Genomic DNA, 20,410 nt, shown 5'->3' with positions numbered 1-20,410 from the left:
CAGGATGCCAGTACAAGCCAGGAGGGACACGGGTCCAATAAACATGTGGTAGGTCGCAGACGTCCACGTAACCTGTCCAAATCCTCGATGGCAACCGAGTCAAACTCCTCCCAGAATGGTCTCTCAAGACTCGCCTCTGGCGTCTCCACTGGACCACTGAAAGGGACCCATTCCCTCCGGATTTGAGCGACTTTGTCCTGCAGATATTTCCCAAATTCCTCTGCCCTGCCCTGTAGGGGGGCTTCCCGCGGCCTCTGAAACAGAAGGGAGCGGGTCACCCGGAACAGGGCGGCAGGGCGGTTATCTGCGGACGCAATAAGAGCGGCACAATGTCGACATTTGGCCGTTCTTAATGCCACAAGGTACGTCCTAAGGTAGGTTCGTACCTGTGTTCGGTCAAATTCGGAGCGGGAGGATCTCCAACGACTCTCTAGGCGTCTCTTGTGGCGTTTCATCACCCTTAGCTCCTCGGTAAACCAAGGGGCCAGGGTGGTTCGTTGCCGCAGGAGAGGCCGCAAAGGCGCCACTCGGTCTAGGGCCCCGGCAGTCGCACTATACCATGCGGCTACCAGGTCCTCTACCCGGGGGCGGGTCAGGTCTACAGGAGGTGGCCCAAGCTCCGTCTGGAACTTATCTGGTTCCATCAGGCGCTTGGGGCGGAACCATCTAATGCCTTCCGGTTCTGCCTCCCTGCAGCGGGGGGTAGCACCAGGGAAGTCAAGTCGGAGAAGTGAGTGATCTGACCATGACAGGGGAGTGATAGTTAAATCCCCTATTCCCAGATCACTCATCCACTGGCCAGAGACAAAAACAAGGTCCAGCGTGTGGCCTCATTCGTGTGTAGGGCCCTGAATTAATTGAGTCAGGTCCATGGCTGTCATGGAAGCCATGAACTCCCGAACCCCCTCGGACGCTTCTCCCATCGACGGCAGGTTGAAATCCCCCATCACTAAAAGTTTGGGGGTCTCAACCGCCACCGATGCGATCAGCTCGAGGAGTTCGGGCAGGGCCGCTGATGTATAGCGAGGAGCCAGGTATACTATCAGCAGGCCCAACTGCCTCCCTGGGCCCCATCTCACGACAAGGGACTCACACCCGGATGTCTGCGGCACAGTGAACTCTCTCGGCTCTAGGTCTTCCCGGATAATCACTGCTACCCCACCGCCCCTTCCCTGGGCCCGAGGCTGGTGAAATGCTCAATAACCTGGTGGGCACATTTCCACGAGGGGTAGACCTCCCTCGTGGCCCAGCCAGGTCTCAGTTATTCCTGCGAGGTCCGGCTCCCCCTCCAGAATCAGATCATTGATGAGGGGGGCTTTATTGACAATGGACCTCGCATTGCATAACAACAGCCTCAGGCCCTGGGTCTGTAGATCCTGACCACCTAGTATGCGGGGGTTGGTACAAGCGACCGGGTATGACCAAAAACCACGGTCTCCCAACTGACTACATCTTCTTAATCTGTCCTCGCACCTGCCCCTCCCCACGACCGTTGGTATCAAAGAGCCCTGTATTGGAATGCTGTCTTCCCTCTCCTCCCCCACTCCGCTCCCTCCACTCTCGACCACACCTATTCGCCTGGCTCTACCATCACTCCTGACCTGATCCATCCCCCCCCAACCCTGGAACCCCTTAAAATTTTTAAAAAACATTTTACTAAAAAACCCCTAATCCCCCGCTTCCTCCACCTCTCTGGGTTAATAAACCCTTCATCGAGGTGGGCCCTAGCCAGGGCAGGGAGGCATGCCTGCGAGAGAGGGGACCCTCGCAGTCGTAAAAGGTCAGACCTTGAGTAAATTAAGATGTTGGTAACAGGCCATGGCTGTGGCTATGGCAGGGTTTCATCTGTAGCAGGTCCAAGGTGTAGATGGGAAAGCAGAGCACTTAAAAGGCAAGTGAGAGGGGAGAGGAAGCGAACATCCACAGTCAACAAACCACAATCCACAATCCAAATCACAATCGATCAAGGGTTGTGTATGTATTATGTGAAAGTTACATATATATATATATATATATATATATATATATATATATATATATATATATATATATATATATATATATATATATATATATACATACATACATACATACATACATACATGTATAGAAACCACACACCCCTCCCTTTTCATTATTTTTACGAAAAGCTCTCAACACACCGTCCACCTGTTTCCCCCACAACAACAACCCTGTTTGTCATGAAAATAAAAAAATGCTTTTGAAAAGGAGGGGCAGGCAAAGCCCTTCCAGAATGAGAGCCCTGTTTTTCTATCCGGGAAAAGCCACAGCTGTGAATGTGGGGAATAGCCGAATAACAAGAGTTGGAAGGGACCTTGGAGGTCCTCTAGTCCAACCCCTCCTCAAGCAGGAAACCCTATACCATTCCAGAGAAACGGCTGTCCAGGCTCTCTTTAAAAGTCTTGGCTAGATTCAGACTAGGCTGGAAATGTTCACTCCAAAGCTTTCTGGTCTTCTTGCCCTTCATAAATGTTCAGGGCACCCAGGGCTCGGCCCCAACTCTGGGCAACAGCCATGCCCACGACCAGAACGGTTGCATTCTTAATGAAAGATTTGTAGCCCAGGACTGAAATGAGGGGTCCTTGGGGATCTCTGAGCTGGGATGTATTCTGGCAGATGCTTCATGACCCAACTAGGGAACATTATCAGGGCTAGAGAGGATGCTAACGTTGATGATATTACCTAGTTTGGGACATGAAACGTCTGCAAGAAAATCACCAATCTTAGAGAGCACCAAAAGACCCCACCATCCTCCTCCTCCTCCTCCTCCTCCTCCTCCTCCTCCTCCTCCTCCTCCTCCTCCTCCTCCTCCTCCTCCTCGCACTGATGATGTTCCCTAGTTGGGTCATGAAACGTCTGCTAGAAAACCACCAGGCTCAGAGAGCACCAAAAGACCCCACAGTCTTCCTCCCCCTCCTCCCCCTTCTCTTCGCTCCTTCTAGTACTGATGATGTTGTCTAGTTTGTGTAATAAAGGTCTGCAAGAAAACCACCAAGCTTTCAAAAACAAAAGAGCTAAGAAGACATTTCAGCTTTTCCTGGAAGTGATTCCCCAAGAGGAGGAAGACTCATTCTGACCGTCCAGCCTGCAAACTCCCCGGGCACCAGGAGCTCCTTTCATTTCTAAAGCAAAACTTTTGAGCCCCCCCCCCCCAAGAAATGCTGCCTCGGGGAGGGGGGGGCAGTTGGCACAAGGACCCGGCGCTGCCATGCCGTCCTGGCGGCTGGGCGTGGACGGGCCAGGCTGCCACCTGCAGCCACCTGTGCCTCCCTCCCTCCCCGGAGATGCCTCCGCCCGGGGCCTCCGTGCGGCAACCGGCCCCCCGGGGGTTGGCAGCTGGGCTGCGGGGCTCCTCCCGGCGTAGGGAAAACAAGCCCGGCGGCCGTCGGGGCAGCAAAGGCCGAGCGCGGGGCGCGGACAGCGGCGGTGCTGATGGCGAGGAGGCTCTGCTGAGCGGCGGGGAAGGGGCGCTTGGCGGGAGAGGCGCGGGGAGGGCGCCATGGCCACGGAGTACGAGGGCATCTCGGTGAGTGCTGGGGGGGGCGTCCCTGGGCGGGAGGGCTGAGCCCCCTCTGCGTCCTCGGCTGGGGCGAAGGGGCCATGACGTCCTCCTGGCTGCCTCGCCCCCACCCCACCTGCCACCCTTGCAGCTCGTGGCCCCCTCCCCATGGTCCCCCCCTCTCTCTTTTTACACACGAACTGTGGGACACGCTTCTTCAGAGCGCCTCTTTTGCCAAAGGCGGTGGAGCGTCCACGCACACACACCCCCGGGCTCTTTCCCAAAAGAGAACCCCCCCCTGGAAAGCAGGACAGAGGTGATGGGTCCGGGGTTCAACTTTGCCCCCCCCCCAATTTTCTCCCCAGATAACTGATCCCCCCTCCCCCATGAGCGCTCAGCTTCCCTGCTGGGCCCCAGGAGATGCCTGCCAAGGGCTGGGGGGAGGGATTGGTGGGGGGGGGGGAAGAGGAGAGAAAGCGTGCAGAAAGTGCAGAGCCTGTGGGGGGGGAACACGTCCCCCTCCAGCTTCTTCCTTATTTACAGCTCGGACAGTGGAGGTCCGACTTTCTTCCCTTCCTCTCAACGCCAGCCCCGGGAGAAAGCCCCCAGCCCACCATTCCCCCCCCCTCGGAGGTTGAAGTGGCCGAGGGGGTCTCCCTAGCTCCCATCCACAGGATTTTTACTGGAGCTTTTGAGGCAGAGTCTCCCCGGGAGGGTCAGAGTGTAAGATGGCATGAGAAGTGCAATGAAAACAGAGCATTTACAGGCGGTCCTTGAGTTATGACTGTTCGTTTAGTGACCATTTGAAGGGAAAGTTATGAGCAGTTTTCATATTTTGACCATTGCAGCCTCCCCATGGACACGGGATCAAAATTCAGACACTTGGCAGCTGACTCATATTTATGACGGTCGCAATGTCCCGGGGTTACATTATCCCCTTTTGCCACCTTCTGACCGGCCAAGTCAACGGGGAAGCCAGATTCCCTTAGCATCCTTCTTACTCACATAACAATTGCAGTGATTTGCTTTACAACTGTGGCAAGAAATGTTATAAAATGGGACAAATCTCACTTAACAACTGACTTGCTTAGCAACAGAAATGTTGGACTCAATTCTCATTCTACATTGAGGACTCCCTGGATTTATATTTGCATGTATATTTGCATGTATATTTGCATTTGTATTTGCATTTATATTTGCATTTTATATTTGCATTTATATTTGCATGTATATTTGCATTTATATTTGCATTTATATCTGCATGAATATTTCCATGCATATTATTTATATTTATTTATTTGAAACCTTTATGTAGCCTCCCATCTTTAATGCCACTCTGGGCGGCTGCCAGTCCAGGATTATAAGACATTTAACATCATTGTACAAAAGTGTTAAGACAGAACCAGTTAAAACTTAAACAGTAACAACAGTAAAAACCTGGGAGGGACAGGCAAAGCCCTTAGACTTGTATGCCGCTTCACACTGCTTTCCAGCCCCCTCTAAGTGGTTCACAGAGCAGTTACAGATTTGCCCTCCACAATCCGGGTCCCCATTTGGCCAACCTGGGAAGGATGGAAGGCTGAGTCAATCTTGAGGGTCCCCAGGATCGAACTCCTGACTGTGGGCAGAGTTTGCAATCCTGCACTCTAATCACTGTGTCCCCACAGTTCCTGGGATCCACTGGAATCCACGACAGTGGGATCTCTCACGGGAGAGGCAGCATGAATCCACCCAAACCTTTTTATGCCGATGCCGTGAGCGGCCTTCCCTTCTTCCTTTCAGCCCTCCAACTGGAAGGAAATAGTCAACAAGAAGCTGAAGTTTCCCGAGGGTCTCCTGGCCGCCATCCAAGATGGGCAGCTGGTCAAGATCCAGCAGATGCTGCACACCAGCGACGGGATCTTGCGGCAGCTGGACGAAAGCGAGGACCGCGCCTGGCGCGAGGCGCTCAACTTGGCCATCCGCACGGGTGGGGTGGAGATCACCAAGACCCTGCTGCGCTTCGTGAAGTTTGACTTCCGTCAGGTCCACGAGGCCCTCCTGGTGGCCGTGGACACCAACCAGCCCAGCGTGGTCAAGCAGCTCCTGGACCGGCTGGACCAAGAGAAAGGGATGAAGATGGACATCAAGTCCTTCTCCATGGCCTTCTTTGATAACTCCATCGACAACTCCCGCTTCGCCCCCGGGGTGACCCCCCTCACCTTGGCTTGCGAGAAGGACCTCTACGAGATCGTGGAGATGCTGATGAAAAAGGGCCACACCATTTCCCCGCCGCACAAGGTCTCCTGCGCCTGCTTGGAGTGCTCCAACGGGCGGAAGTTTGACCTGCTCAAGTTCTCGCTCTCCCGCATCAACACCTACAAGGGCATCGCCAGCCGGGCCTACCTCTCCATCGCCAGCGAGGACCCCATGCTGACCGCCTTCAAACTCAGCCGGGAGCTCAAGTGGCTCTCCAAGAAGGAGCCGGAGTTCAAGGTCTGCCTGTCGGGGTTCCAAATGGCGTCCAAAAGTGAATCAGAGTCCGAGGCAAAAAAGTTCCTCAAAAGTTCCCATTTATGAAGAGAGCCACGGTTGCCACATCTGGGGAAACCCGAATCTGAAAGCTCCCAGGTTTTCCCCACCCAGTTGAAAGTTCAAGATCTTTCCTCCCCCACCCACCAGCCCACCCCATGGTCCCATCTCCCACTGCCACGCTGGCAGCTTCCACCCACCCAGTTCCGGTCAGGTGCAGAGGCAAAGGATGACCTTGGCTTTCTAGAAAGGAATTTTATTATGGCTACATATCATCTAACCCCCTCCCATTTTCCCACCATAGAAAAGGCATAGTAGAAGAATAGGAAGTGTGGCAGGCCAAAGAGCCAGAAGAAAAGATGGCTGCAGGCCTGACCCTGTTCTTGGGAGGGCCGCTGTGGGGAGTGTGGGGCGTTGCTGAGCCATTAGTCCTTGTAGGGGAAGGAGTGGCAGAACCGGGGGAGGAGCTAAGCAAGCTAAGTCCCTCCCCTCGAATTCCATTGACCCTTCTCTAACGAAGAACAGAGAACCGTAGGGTCCTTGGTGTTCTCTGAGCTTCATGACCCAACTAGGGAACATCATCAGTGCTATGCCAAAGGTGCTTTTTGAGGAGGCAACTGGACTTTCTGGCTTTTCTCTGAAGATGTCTTCAGCTTCTTCTTCCATGAGAAGTGAAACATTTTCAAAGGAAAGCCAAGGAAGTCCAGTTGCCTCTTGTTGAAGCACCTTTCGGAGAACTGTGACATGGAGTCTCCATAGGCATCGTCAGGGACAGAAGGGGGTTTGTGGAGAGGGGGAGAAAGAGGAGGAGACCTGTGTGGTCCTTGGTGGTCTCTGAACGCCGGGGTGCTTTTCTCACAGACGTTTCATGACCCAATAGGGAACGTCATCAGTGCTAGAGGAGAGTGGGGTTGTGATGAAGCAGGGCAGCAGAGCCGTGGGGCATGGGTGGGGTGGGGGGAGCTCTTGCTCATCTGCTTTCTCCCTCTTCTCCGATCCAGCCAGATTACCTGGCGCTGGAGGACCTGTGCCAGGAGTTTGCCTTTGAGCTCCTGGGCATGTGCCGCAACCAGAGCGAGGTGACGGCCGTCCTGAACGAGCTGGGGGAGGACGAGGGGAACGAGGAGGACGATGGGCTGGATGACCAGGCCTTTGAGGAGGGCATTCCCAACCTGGCCAGGCTCCGACTGGCGGTCAACTACAACCAGAAACGGGTGAGGGGGCCAAAGGGAGGGAGGGAGGGAGGGAGGGAGGGAGAGGCCCTCTGCCTTCCTTTCCCTTTTCCGTTTTATGTTATGCTGCACTTCCCTTTCCTTTTCTAAAAGAGGAAGAACAAGGAAATTGGAAAAAGTATCCTGAGGAAGCTGTCGATGGGGCCGGTTTAGGCGGCAAAACCCCATGGGGGGGGGGGGGGAATGTCTTCTTACAATATTTCATTTCCCAGCTGTTTGAAAGTTATAGATTGGAAGGTTATTCATTAAATTAGAAATATTTGAGGCGGGGGGGGGTGTCCAAGGTTCATAATCATTTGTTGCTCTTAGGTCACAATGATCACAACCCACAACTTCTTCAGGGCTAGAATGGAGTGGGATCTGGGAGCAGGGAGGAGGAGGGGGAGGGGGAGGGGGAGGACGACTGGGGGCTCTCTGGTGCTCTCTGAGCTGGGTGGTTTCCTTGTAGATGTTTCATGACCCAAGTAGGGAACATCATCAGTGCTGGAAGGAGGGACGGAGGGAGGGGGGAAGGAAGGAAGGAAAGAAAGGAGGAAGAGGAGGACTGTGGGGTCCTTGATGCTCTCTGAGCTGTATGGTTTCCTTGCAGACTTCTCATTGCCTGCCTAGGGAACATCTTCAGTGCTATGTATTGTATTACATTATAACTGTAACACTGATGATGTTGCCCAATTGGATCACGAAACGTCTGCAAAAAACAACCAAGCTCAGTGTGTGTTGTGATGCCATGCAATGGGGTCAGGATGGATGGAAGGGATCGAGCCATATTGCCCAGGAAAAGGTCTTGTCTGCTTTGAACCCTACCGATACGATATTGGTACTCTTGGGTCTCCTGCTTAAGCAGGGGGTTGGACTAGAACAGTGTTTCTCAAACTTTTTTTAACCATCGCCCCCTTAAGACACAATTTTATTTGCCTCCGCCCCCTAAAGATTATTTAATTGTATAATATACAAAATGTATTAAATTGCAAAATGTATTACATGTAAATAAATTACTGGGCATCTCCGACGTCTGACACACAAATGACGGTCTGTAACGTGATTGGCTGTTCAGACACAAGGGAAGGACGTATCCGAAACTGGCATTTTCGCTCGTCAGATGTGCCAAGGACGCCTAAACTCTAAAGGAAGAAGACCCAGCAACCCCAACAGCACAGCCATAGAAATTTAAATAGAATACCGTGGAAATTTGATCACCTTTCTATGAGATTCTATTGAAATTTCTATTCCTTGTGCTACTGGGGAAGCCTCCATTCCTGGCGCAGTGAAAGGAGGCTGACTCACACAGCAGTCACTGCGCGCGGCAAACACTAGACCCCCAGTAGCACAGCCATAGAAATTTGAATAGGATTTCATAGAAATTTGATCAGCATTCTATGGGATTTTATTGAATTTTCTATTCCTTGCGCTATTGGAGACGCAATGTTAGACCCAAGACTGACTAAGGAAGTGCACATTCGCTCGTATGAAAGCCATGTTTCCAACAGCAACGATCGGTGTTGCAGGTTTGCCCGCGTGCCGCGCACAATGACTGCTGTGTGAGTCCGCCTAGTCACAGAACAAGTAATAAATAGAATTTGTTCAATGCCCCCTTCTGTACATTCAACGCCCCTATGTAAGGCGGAACTTCCTACTGCCCCCTTGCACTTCTTTAACGCCCCCCAAGGGGGCGGTACGGACCACTTTGAGAAACACTGGACTAGAAGATCTCCAAGGTCCCTTCCAACTCTGTTATTCTGTATTTGCTTCTGGAATCCGTGGGGTGCGTCCAGCTGGAAACCAGGTGCTGCTGGAGCTGACTCTCTCCTTCCTTCCTTCCTTCCTTCCTTCCTTCCTTCCTTCCTTCCTTCCTTCCTTCCTTCCTTCCTTCCTTCCCTCCCTCCCTCCCTCCCTCCCTCCTTCCTTCCTTCCTTCCTTCCTTCCTTCCTTCCCATCTTTCCTTCCTGGCTCAGTTTGTGGCTCATCCCGTCTGCCAGCAAGTCCTGTCGTCCATCTGGTGTGGGAGCCTGCCCAGCTGGCGGGGCAGCAAAAACCTCTGGAAGGTCTTCATATCCTTCTCCATCTTCCTGGCCATGCCCTTCCTGTCCCTGACCTACTACTTCGCCCCCAAATCCAAGGTGGGTCCCTGGACTTTCAGACCGGGCTGAGCAACCAAGCAAGCGTGGGAATGGTGCGTGTGTGTGTGCGTGTGTGTGTGTGTGCGTGTGTGTATTGCATCTGCAGCTTCTCTGAACAGCTTGAATGCGAGACTCCCAGTGGGTGATGTTCTCCCTGGCACCTGCCCTGCAGGTGGAGGGACTGCAAACCGCAGAATTCCTAGTCAGTGGCCATTTTGTCCAGAAATGCTGGGATTTGGAGTCCTGGCGTACCTTGGGCCTCAGGTGGAGAAGGTTGAGCTGGTGTCTAGGGAGATTCTCCGTCATCCAGGTAATGATTGTCCCAAAGGTGCTTTTCAAGAGATAACAGGACTTTGTTTTTTTCTTTGAAGACATTCCGTTTCTCACCTAAGAGCAGAAGAAGCTTCTTGGATGAGAAGCAAAACATCTTCAAAGAAACCCAGAAAGTCCAGTTGCTCCTGAAAAAGGACCTTTGGTGCTGAACTGGTGGTGGCCTTGAGTGGTGCAGACTTTGAGAGACTGCAATGATGCATCTTCTGGAGAGGGCTGAGAGAGCACTAGCTGTTAGGAATTCTGTTTATATATCTATATCGATATCTATATCTGAGATATATACATATATATATATATATATATATATATATACATATATATATATATATATATATATATATATATATATATATATATATATATATATATATATATATATATATATATATATATATATATATATATATATATATATATCAGCACAGAGCAAACAAAGAGCACAGTCACCATGTGCTTTACTGCTCAACTATATAACTGTAACAGGAAAGTCTACTTAGAACAAAAGAGCATAGAGTATATATACCATAGAATAGATCCAGACTTGTAAACACTGCCATCTACTGGCTGAACATTACTGTAGTTGTTGCATAGAAATATATTCCAAAACGAATTCAAACACTAGCAATAGACTTATATACTACTTTATAGTGCTTTCCAGCCCTCTCTAAGCTGTTTACAAAGTCAGCATATTGCTCCCAACAATCAGGGTCCTCATTTTACCGAACAGGAAGGATGGAAGCAGTGGTGGGTTCCGGATCCCATTGCTACAGGTACGGTTGCAACGGGGCCCGGCATCCTCCACATGAATGCGCGCAGCACGCGCATGCATCTTACCATCCAGCGATGCCTCCACAAGCCTCCGCGATGCTCCAGCTGCTCGGCGGAGCGTCGCACAGGTGCTGTACATGCCGTTTGTGTACGTGTAAGCGCCAAAGGGTTTAAAGACAGGTAAGGAGTGCGGGCGGGCAGAGCACTGTGCCAGAACGGTACCCGGTGCTCTGGGCAGGCTCCGCTACACCCGTACCGGGGTGTACCGCCTGCAACCCACCACTGGATGGAAGGCTGAGTCTCAATGGTTGTCTTTAACGGCGAGGAGTTTGAGGGACCAAGGGGAGCCTCAGTGATGCTTTTGAAAGCACGGGGTGACCGCCTTCTGGCTGCTTCCCTCCCTGATTTGCAGATCGGCAAAATGCTGAAAATCCCGGTGATCAAATTCCTGCTGCATTCGGCCTCCTACGTCTGGTTCTTGGTCTTCCTGCTGGTGGAGTCCCTGATCCTGGAGCACCACCACGACACCTTCCACGGGAGGAACCAGAGCATGTGGGGGACCTCCCTCCACATGATCTGGGTGACAGGTAGGTGGCTGAGCGACTTCCCCAGCCCAGGGTGAGGGAGGGGAGAGGGAAGGGAGAGGCGCCTGCTCCTTTGGCACCTGTTGGGCCGCTTCCTGGAAGTTGGAAGTTCTCGGTTCCCCCCAGGAGAATGGGAGACCTGAAGGTGAAGGAGATGTGTGGCTGGACAGCCTGGCCTGGCATCACTTCCTCATCACCTTCTGTCTGTCCATCACATCCTTTACTCTCATTGTTGGTGTCACCATCAACCAATGGGGGGGGGGAGGAGGAGGAGAAGAAGAAAAAGGAAGAGATGGAGGAGGAAAAGGAGGAGGAGGAGGGAGGAGGAGGAGGAGGGAGGAAGAATCAAATGGGTTTCCTCAGCTGCCGTTGTTGAGGTGGGGGCTGTTGTGGATGCTGTCTTGGGAGAGAAATGGGCTGTTTAACGGCCTCCACCTGGCCACAGGAGAGGACCGTTGGCATTGAGGAGAGGACCAGACCAGAAGAGAACTCAATGGGGGGGTGGGGGGAAGGGGGGCGGGCCTTTTGGAAGGCTGGAATTGGAAGATGGGAGATTTTGGACCGGTGGAAGCCAGCCGGTCCTTTCAGACCCAACCTGGTTGAAGATGCAGGGAAGAGGCTTTGGGTTGGGCTGGTGGGGAAGAGCTGGAAGGGCCTTCAGCAGTCCAGTTGCCTTGTTGGTGTTGAGCACCAAGTGCTCTGGAGGCTTCCTTTCACAGCCACCGTTGTCCTTCCAGGCTTCTTCTGGTTCGAGTGCAAGGAGGTCTGGATCGAGGGCCTGCGCAGCTACCTGCTGGACTGGTGGAACTTCCTGGACATTGTCATCCTCAGCATGTACTTGGCCTCCTTTGTGCTCAGGCTGCTGGTCTACCTCAAAGGACACGTTTTCTGCTTGGACATCCAGCCTTCCACTCCAGAGTGCTACTATTACACCCAAGCTAGTGAGTCAATGTTGTTGCGTCATTCTGGTTGGGTAGAATTGTGAGTCCGCCGTTGGATGGATGTCCAACCTTGGCCACTTGAAGATATGTGGACTTCAACTCCCAGAATTCCTCAGCCGGCATAGCTGAAGTCTTCAGGTGGTCAAGGTTGGAGGTCCCTGAGGCTTGGAGGGAGCTCAAGTGAGAGACCCCACAAAACCAAAGGGGGGGGGGACTGACGTCCTTGTCAGAGCAGCTGCTGAGCTACGGAAGAAGCCGAGTGGAAGGGTAGGATTCTTATGACGGAAGCAGAGAGGCCTGTGGCCGTGGCCAGCTCTTGAAGGAGGAGGTCTTCCCTCACCCAACCCAAGGGCTTCCGTTGTGCCTCAGAGCAATGGGGCACGATGGGCAGCTTGGGGAGAAGAGCATCAAGGATGGGGGAGGCGCCTCCCGTGTGCCGCACAAAGAGATCCTGGAAGGGCTGCCCATCTTCCTACTGACCTTAATATCTGAGCAGGTCCACTTTCTAGAGCATAGGATAATAGGGCTGGAAGGGACTTGGAGATCATCTACTCCAGCCCCCTGCTCAAGCAGGAGACCCTCGACTGTTCTGGACAAAGGGCTGACCAGTCTCTTCTTCAAAGCCTCCAGTGATGAAGGAGCCCCCACAACCTCTGGTGGCAAACCGTTCCACTGGCTAATTGTCCTCCCTGTCAGGACATTCCTCCTTAGTTCTAGGCTGCTTCTCTCCTTGATCAGTTTCCACCCGTTGCTCCTTGTCTTCCTTTCTGGGGGTTTGGAGGATGGGTCAAGCCCCTCTTCTCTGGGGCAGCCCCTCAAATATTGGAACAGTTATCATAACCCCCCCCCCCCAGTCCTTCTGCTGATCACACTAGCCAGGCCCAGTTCCTGCAACCGTTTTAGCCTCCAGTCCCCTCATCCTCTTGGCTGCTCTTCTCTGCACCCTTTCTAGAGGAGTGAGGGCAACGTTCTTCAGCACCGAATGCCCAAACCAGAACACACATGCATGTCTCTGCACCGGAAACCCAAAGAACAGCTGGGCGGCACTGCCTGTGCCTGTTTTTTGGGCCATTTTCAGGCTGTTTTTCAGACTGATTTCAGCCCACCAAATGGCCTGGAAACGGCCTGGAAAAAGCCCGAAAAACGACCTGGGTTTTGGCCATTTTCAGGTGCTCTGGGCCCGCAAAGACCAGCTGGCCAGCATGCCAAAAAGCTGAAGAGCAGCTGGCGATAGCGCCCGTGCCCGCAGAGAGGGCTCTGCCTGCCCCCTCTGCCCCCACGCTTGCTGTAGCTTCTGGAGGCTCCACGTCTTTCAGTTATTGTGGTGACCAGAATTGGATGCAGGATTGGGGCCTCGCTGGGGCCACTCGAGAGAGCTCCGGTCCCTTCCTGGGTGGGAGGGATAGGAGGGCTGCAGGAAGAGGAGCCCACCTGAGGCCAAACTGAGCCAATGGATCCGGATGGACATCATCCGGTGTCTGACCTTCCTTCTCACACAGAACGGCCGGATTGGCACGCTGAAGACCCCCAGTTCATGGCCGAGGTGCTCTTTGCGGTCACCAGCATGCTGAGCTTCACGCGCCTGGCCTACATCCTCCCTGCCCACGAGACCCTGGGGACGCTCCAGATTTCCATTGGGAAGATGATTGACGACATGATTCGGTACGGGCAGCAGGAGACCTTCCTCCGACTCGGGTCCCCTGCTGCACTCTGAGGAGGACCTAGAAAGCTCTTGAGATGTTTCCCCAACCCGGAGAAGGCCCCTTAGGAGGGATGCTTAGGACCCCAGGGAGAGGCGTCTCCAGAGGAATGGTCCCACAGACCCTGCCTGTCTTTGGGGAAGAAGGAGGAGGAGGGGGGGGGCGCCTCCTTTGGGCCTGATCTCCTCTTGGCTTCTCCTCAGATTCATGTTTATCATGATGATCATCCTGACCGCTTTCCTCTGTGGCATGAACAACATCTACGTCCATTATCGGGAGTCGGAGCGTCTGGGAAGGTAGGGCCACTGGCGGATCTGGGGAGGGGAGGTCAGGACTGGGTGGGAACACCAGGACGCAGCCAGCATGCTGAAGCCCAGACAGACCAGGAGGGTGGCTTTGAAGGTCCTTGAAGGAGGAAGGAGTTCAGGGGAATGACTGGATGAATGGATGGATGGGGCAGGTCCACCTTCTTCATCAGATTCCTCATTGTTATTCATCTTTATCTCTCTAGCTCTCCATATCTATCACTCTAAGCATATCTCTACCTACCTACCTACCTACCTACCTACCTACCTACCTACCTACCTACCTACCTATCTATCTACCTACCTATCCATCTATCCATCTATCTATCTATCTATCTATCTATCTATCTATCTATCTATCTATCTATCTATCTATCTATCTATCTATCTATCTTATCATCTATCTCATCCATTCATCTGTACCTTTACCTCTAATTACCTCCACCTTTATCTACCTCCGTTTTTACCTCTACCATCTCCATGAAATTCAGAAACCCTTTGAAGCTTCCAACCCAAATTCCTCCTCCATTAAAATCAGACCCTCTGAAACCCACCCAAGAGTATAGGATGGGTTTTTGGGGGTGACATTTTGACCTGCCTTCCTTCTTCCGCAAGCCCACCAAGAAAGGGGTCTGGTGTTCTTTCCCCTCTCTGGTTCCCCTCGTAAGAATTGTTAAGAGGAGCCCGAAGAGGAAGGGGCTGGCCTAGGGCCCCTCCCAAAGCTCATTTGGTGGGATTTGAACCTTGGTCTCCTGGCCACCTAGGGCCCTTCAGCCAGCCACCTGGCAAGCTGGAGATCCCCTCTGCCCATGCTCAGAAGGCCGTTTCCTAGACCCGTCCTTGGCTGTGTTAGGAGCATAAAGGCCTTTGGGAGGAAAGTCTCCACGGGTCGGTCCTGCCGGTTCCTCACCTGGGTATGTGGGGAGACGGAACCATGGACCTCCAAGGTTCTGAACTGAGGACTCTTCTCTCGTGCAGCTTCAACAAGACCTTCCAGTTCCTCTTCTGGACGATGATGGGGATGGAGGAGCACAAAGTGGTGGACATGCCCCAGTTCTTTGTGGCTGAGTTGGTGGGCCGGGTGCTCTACGGGGTCTTCACCATCGTCATGGTGGTGGTCCTTCTCAACATGCTCATTGCCATGATCACCAACTCTTTCCAGAAGATCGAGGCGAGTCTTCCGCGGGGGGGCGGGGGGGGAGGCTGGACTTTATCCAGGGGAGCCAAGGGAGATGGACATCCGGATCTAAACTCTCTGAAGGCTGAGAATTCAGCTCTAACGTTAAACATGAAGAATTCGCTCCGGCTGGAGGCTGGAAAGTGCCCTTCGAAGAGTGGAGGGGGCTTTAAGAAGAGGCCGAACAACTATTTGTTCAATGATATATGATATATAAGCTTTCCTGCTTGGGGTGGGTGGAATACAAGACCTCTGATCCTGTGATTCTGAATGGGCAGCGATGGTGAACCTTTTCAGCACCAAGGGCCCAAACTGGAAGGCCTGGGCATGTGCGTCCATGCGCCCGAGTGCTGGAAACCCAAAGACCAGCATGCACATGCCAGGTTTCGGGCCATTTTGGGCTGTTTTTTGGGCCGTTTTCAGGCTGTTTTCAGGCCATTTTTGGCCCCAAAACAGCTGAAAACAGCCTGAAAAGCTGCCTGAAAATGCCCCCCAAATGGCCCGGAAAACAGCCCCCCAAAACGGCCTGAAAAGACCTGGTATTTGGGGCGTTTTTCAGGGCGTTTTCCAGTGCTCCGGCACCCGTGGAGATGCATGCCAGAAAACAGGAGAGCAGCTGGCGACGGCAGGCGGGCCCCCCAAGAGAGCTCTGTGTGGCGCCTCTGGCACGTCATGCCACAGGTTCACCATTAATGGCCTAGTAGGGTCTCCTGCTTGAGCAAGAGGTTGGACTAGAAGGTCCCTTCCGTTCCTCTGTTACAAACGGATGGGTTCTCCTCCCTCGTGTCTCATTTATTTATGGGCATCATCTCCCCTCCCTCCTTTCCTACAGAATGACGCTGACGTAGAGTGGAAATTTGCACGCTCAAAGCTCTACCTGTCCTTCTTCAGGGAAGGTTTAACGTTGCCGGTTCCCTTCAACATCATCCCGACACCCAAGTCCATCTTCTACGCCATCCGGTATGGGGGGCGCGGAAGAGCTCGGCCCACTCCTCTGAAGCGGTTCCCAGCCCCACGTCTCCCCAGGGGCAGAGAGCCATGAGCCCCCAGCCACGGGCCTCAACTTGCACACTTGCTTCTGGCACAGCCAGGCGTAACGCAGGGGGCCCTGGGGAGGGGTCCTTGGGAAAGCCCACTTGGTTCCCTGTAGCAGAAACTCGGGGGGAGGGGGGCTTTGGGGTTAAGAGTGTCCCCCCTGTTGGCGTCAGGGAAAGGGGCAGCGATGATCCAACCTGCGACCAACCATCTTGGGGTTCCTTTGGGCCACCCCGAAGGTGCAACAAACTCTCCTTCTGGGTCTGCCTCAGAGGCCTCCTTGCCAACTCTTCTCTGGCCATTTCTCACTTTCTAGAGGCTCCTTTCGCTTCATGTGCTGCCACAAAGGAAAGAAGAGTCAGAAATATCCCCCCATCAACACCATTGTAAGTTCCCCTTCAAGGTTTTCCCAAGGCCCGTTGGCTGCCTTCTGGGCTTTGAGGGCAGGCTCCCACTTAATCTTTAAACCCTGAGTTACCAATAAAAGAAAATTATCAGGGTTTTGGCAAGGTATCTATCGTTATGAGATAAACCCAGGAGCACAACACAGCACAATAGTGCTTTATATACAAATATATGCAGACGTACACCTGGTAGGTAAATCTCTTACCACTCAGCTACAGATCCAAGGAGAGAAATGAGATACACGACGAGATAGAGAAACGCCCTCTAATGGCCACCTACATATAGACGCCTCTTAAAATGGTAAATGACTTGTGTGGATCAGAGTCTTTTACTGGCTATGTCTATATTGCTGATTCATCCTCATTGCACCAGCCTACAGTTTACAGCTCACAACCTTACATCGGTTGGCAGCTATTAAATCCTCATTACCTGACAGAGAATATTTATAGCTCAGGATTGAACTGTGAGGTCCTGGCTGAGGGTGGTGATTTTCCTTGCAGACGTTTCAGGACCCAACTAAGGAACATCATCAGTGCTAGAAGGGAGTGGGGTTTGTGGGGAGGAGGAGGAGGAGGGGGAAGATTGAGGGGCCTTCAGTGCTCTCTGGTGGTCTTCTTGGAGAGTAGATACCATCATCAGTGCTAGAAGAGAGGAGGAGAGGGAGGTCTGTATGGTCCTTGGTCTTCTCTGAGCTGTGCTGTTTTCTTGCAGACGTTTCATGACCCAACTAGGGAACAGCATCAGTGCTAGAAGGTGGGGGACTTTCTCTCTGCAAGCAGGCTATTGATATATAAACAGAGAGCAAACAACATTCAGAAAGAAGGCAACCAAGCTCAGAGACCACCAAGAACCCCACAAACTAATGTGCATGTTCTGTGTAAATCTGAATAAATCAGATACTAATGAAGTTTAGAAGAGAGGAAAGATTCTGGGGGAATCGTTATGCAGGGACTGGCTGTGTTTCCTGGGCGCCCATCAAATGAGCCTGCGATGCCCTTTTGCTTCCCAGAGCAATCCCTCGGTGGAAGAGGGGGGCGGACGGACAGAAACCCGCCTGTCTTATCGGCGCCAGGTGCTGAAGGCTCTGGTGCAGCGCTACATCGACACGGCCAGGCGGGAGCTGGAGGAGAGCCGGAGGAAAGGTGAAGGGGGAGGGGGGGAGGTCCGAACGGGCTGTGGCTGCACCTGGCTGCTGCTTGGGGGGGGGGGGGCGTCCCCTGAGGTAGCCCAAGGCTGAAGACCTGGTGGCTTCCCAGAGAAGAGGGCGCCTGGTCTTTCCTTGGGAGCCTCCAGAGAAGTAAGAAGTAAGTCGGGTGGGGGGTGGGGGGTGGGGATGGGAGGCGAATGGGAGGACCCCACGGCTACCACCCCCCCCCTGCCCAGCCGACAGCCTTCATCCTGGCTTTCTCCACTGGGGGGTCCTCTCCCCACATTCCCTCCAGTCCCCCCCCACCTGCTTCAAGACTGCCATGCTCCAAGAATGGCTGCCCCAGGCACCGAGCCCAAGGGATCACGCTAGTCCTTGACTTCCAACGGTTCATTTAGTGACCGTTTGAAGTTACAACAGCACTGGAAAAAGTGAATTATGACCGTTTTTCACACTGCTGCAGAATTCCTGTAGTCACATGATCCAAATTCACTTGCCAACTGACTCAAATTTATGATGGCCGCAGTGTCCTTGGGGGTGTGTGTGTCACGTGACCCCCTTTTGCGACCTTCTGATGAGCAAAGGAAAGTCAGATTCACTTACCAACTGTGCGACTAACTTAACAACTGGAGTGATTCACTTAACAACGGTCTTGTTTAGTTGCAGAGATTTTGGTCTCAATTGTGGTCGTAAGTCAAGGACTGCCTGTCTTTCTCCCTTTCTTCCTGGTCCCCAAGCCTGGGAGAAACGTCCTCAAATGGAGGGACGGTTCTTGGCAGAGGAGCACCTGAGCACCATTCTCTGGGGGGGGGGGCAAAGGTTTGGGTGCCATGGATGGCCTCATGTTGGGGGGGGGAATTGGCTGGGGGGGGCTGCATCTGGGCTGGGACACGAGGAGGCCCGGGCCTTCTTCAGTGCCCACCAGCTCCCTCCTTCTCTCCCTTTCAGACCTGGGAAACCGCCTGACCGAGCTGAACAAGTCTGTGGTGCGTCTCCACACGGAGATGAAGCACCTCCGGCAGTCGGTGGCCTCCGGTGGGGTGGCCGCCAACCCCCTGGACGGGGCCAGCGTGCTGCGCAAGTACATCATGAAGGTGCGCAACAGCTTCCAGAGCTACGAGCCTGATATGGGGGGCGATGACCGGGGCTCCCCCGTGGAGGTGGTGGTGAACCAGGACCTGCCCCTCGTCATGGAGGGTGCGCTGCCGTTGCTCCGGGAGGTGAAGGAGGGCCAGGCAGAGGCTGAAACGGGGGCCGAGGGGGAGGAAGAAGTGGGGGGCGAGGCAGAGGAGGAGGTGGTGGATATGTTGGGGGCCGAGGAAGAGGAGGAGGAGGCCGAGCCGGTCATTCCTGACTACGAGCCTCCGGAGGAGACCGAAGACCAGGTAGCTCAGCCACCAGAATCCTAAGCTGCCATTCCCCAGCTCCCACGCCTTGCAAAGGACGTCCGCGGCCCCTCTCAGACCACCACAGAGGCTGCCTGCTTTGCGAAGTCGCTTCCTTGGGTGGGGGACACAATCCAGACTCCTTCCCAGAGGTTTCCCTGGGTCCCCAAAAAGGGTTGAGTGCCCTCTTCGGCTGCACTGGGACGCCTCCATAGGAAGGTCCTGCCATAGTTGTGCTATTCTTGCAAATGCACTTAGAAGGAGGAGGAGGAGGAGGAGAAGTTGCGTTCTCACAGTTTATTCTGGCTTTTCTTGCTTCTGAACGGAGGAGGAAGGACACTTTGGGAGGATCTCCAGCAAATAAATAAATAAATAAATAAATAAAACAACTGCTCTCTCACTGATCTTGCTATAAGCTGTAAGCCACTCAGAGTTGCCTTCAAAATAATAAACAAACAAAAAACAAACAAATACATACCAAATATTCACCTCTTTTCGGTGCCTCTTTTATTCTTTTGTGCAGTGCAATAAAGTTTGCTCTTTACATATTATGTATCCAGTCACCACAATATATAAAAAAGTTGTTGAGACTCTGGAAAAAGGGAGTGCAGAGAAGAGCAACGAGGATCACGAGGGGACTGGAGGCTTAAATATATGGAGAACGGTTGCAGGAACTGGGGATGTCTAGTTTAATGAAAAGAAGGACTAGGGGGGGGGGGTTGATATGATATGATAGCAGCCTTCCAGTACTTGAGGGGCTGCCAGAAGGGCCCAACCTGACCTCCAAAGCACCTGAAGGCAGATCAAAGAAGCAACGGATAGGAATTAACCAAGGAGAGAAGCAACCTGGAATTAAGCAGGAATTTCCTGACAGGGAGAACAATTCACCAGTGGAACAGCTTGCCACCAGGCGTTGTGGAGGCTTCATCACTGGAGGCTTTCAAGAAGAGACTGGACAGCCATTTGAAATGGCAGAGGGTTTTCGGCTTGAGCAGGGGGTTGGACTAGAAGACCTCCAAGGTCCCTTCCAGCACTGTTATTCTGTTATTCTGCACAGGATTACAAATTAAGATTTCCACTGACATCTTTGCACACACGGACACATGTGAATGTGGGGAAACGGAGGTACGTGCAGTTTGAGGGAGAAAGACTGTGATGGATTCCGCTTGGAAAGAATTAGTACATTAGATTGAGCCAAATCCAAAAATGCTAGCAAATTCCTGGAGGCTTCTTGTTCAGACAAATCACGC

General features: G+C 52.9%; 1 protein-coding gene across 2 annotated transcripts; it reads left to right on the top strand.

Annotated features, from left to right (window-relative positions):
• Positions 1–3,469: 3,469 nt before the first annotated feature.
• LOC309391820 (short transient receptor potential channel 2-like) lies at positions 3,470–19,530 on the top strand. 2 transcript variants are annotated; one of them, XM_081952611.1, is made up of 13 exons: positions 3,470–3,547; positions 5,303–5,995; positions 7,033–7,245; positions 9,216–9,380; positions 10,894–11,068; positions 11,803–12,006; positions 13,506–13,668; positions 13,910–14,002; positions 14,990–15,182; positions 16,021–16,148; positions 16,540–16,609; positions 17,638–17,770; positions 18,724–19,530. In XM_081952611.1, the coding sequence occupies exons 1-13, from the start codon at positions 3,521–3,523 to the stop codon at positions 19,182–19,184; spliced, it is 2,718 nt and encodes a 905-aa protein (XP_081808737.1). In that variant the 5' UTR covers positions 3,470–3,520; the 3' UTR covers positions 19,185–19,530. The 2 variants fall into 2 exon arrangements, with proteins under 2 accessions (XP_081808737.1, XP_081808738.1); XM_081952612.1 differs by lacking the exon at positions 9,216–9,380.
• Positions 19,531–20,410: the final 880 nt, after the last annotated feature.

This window comes from Natrix helvetica (genome assembly GCF_964273705.1).
Source record: "Natrix helvetica genome assembly, chromosome: 4".
Classification (NCBI taxonomy): Eukaryota; Metazoa; Chordata; class Lepidosauria; order Squamata; family Natricidae; genus Natrix; species Natrix helvetica.
Note: the sequence above shows the minus strand (reverse complement) of the source record. Positions and strands in the feature narration are given on the sequence as shown.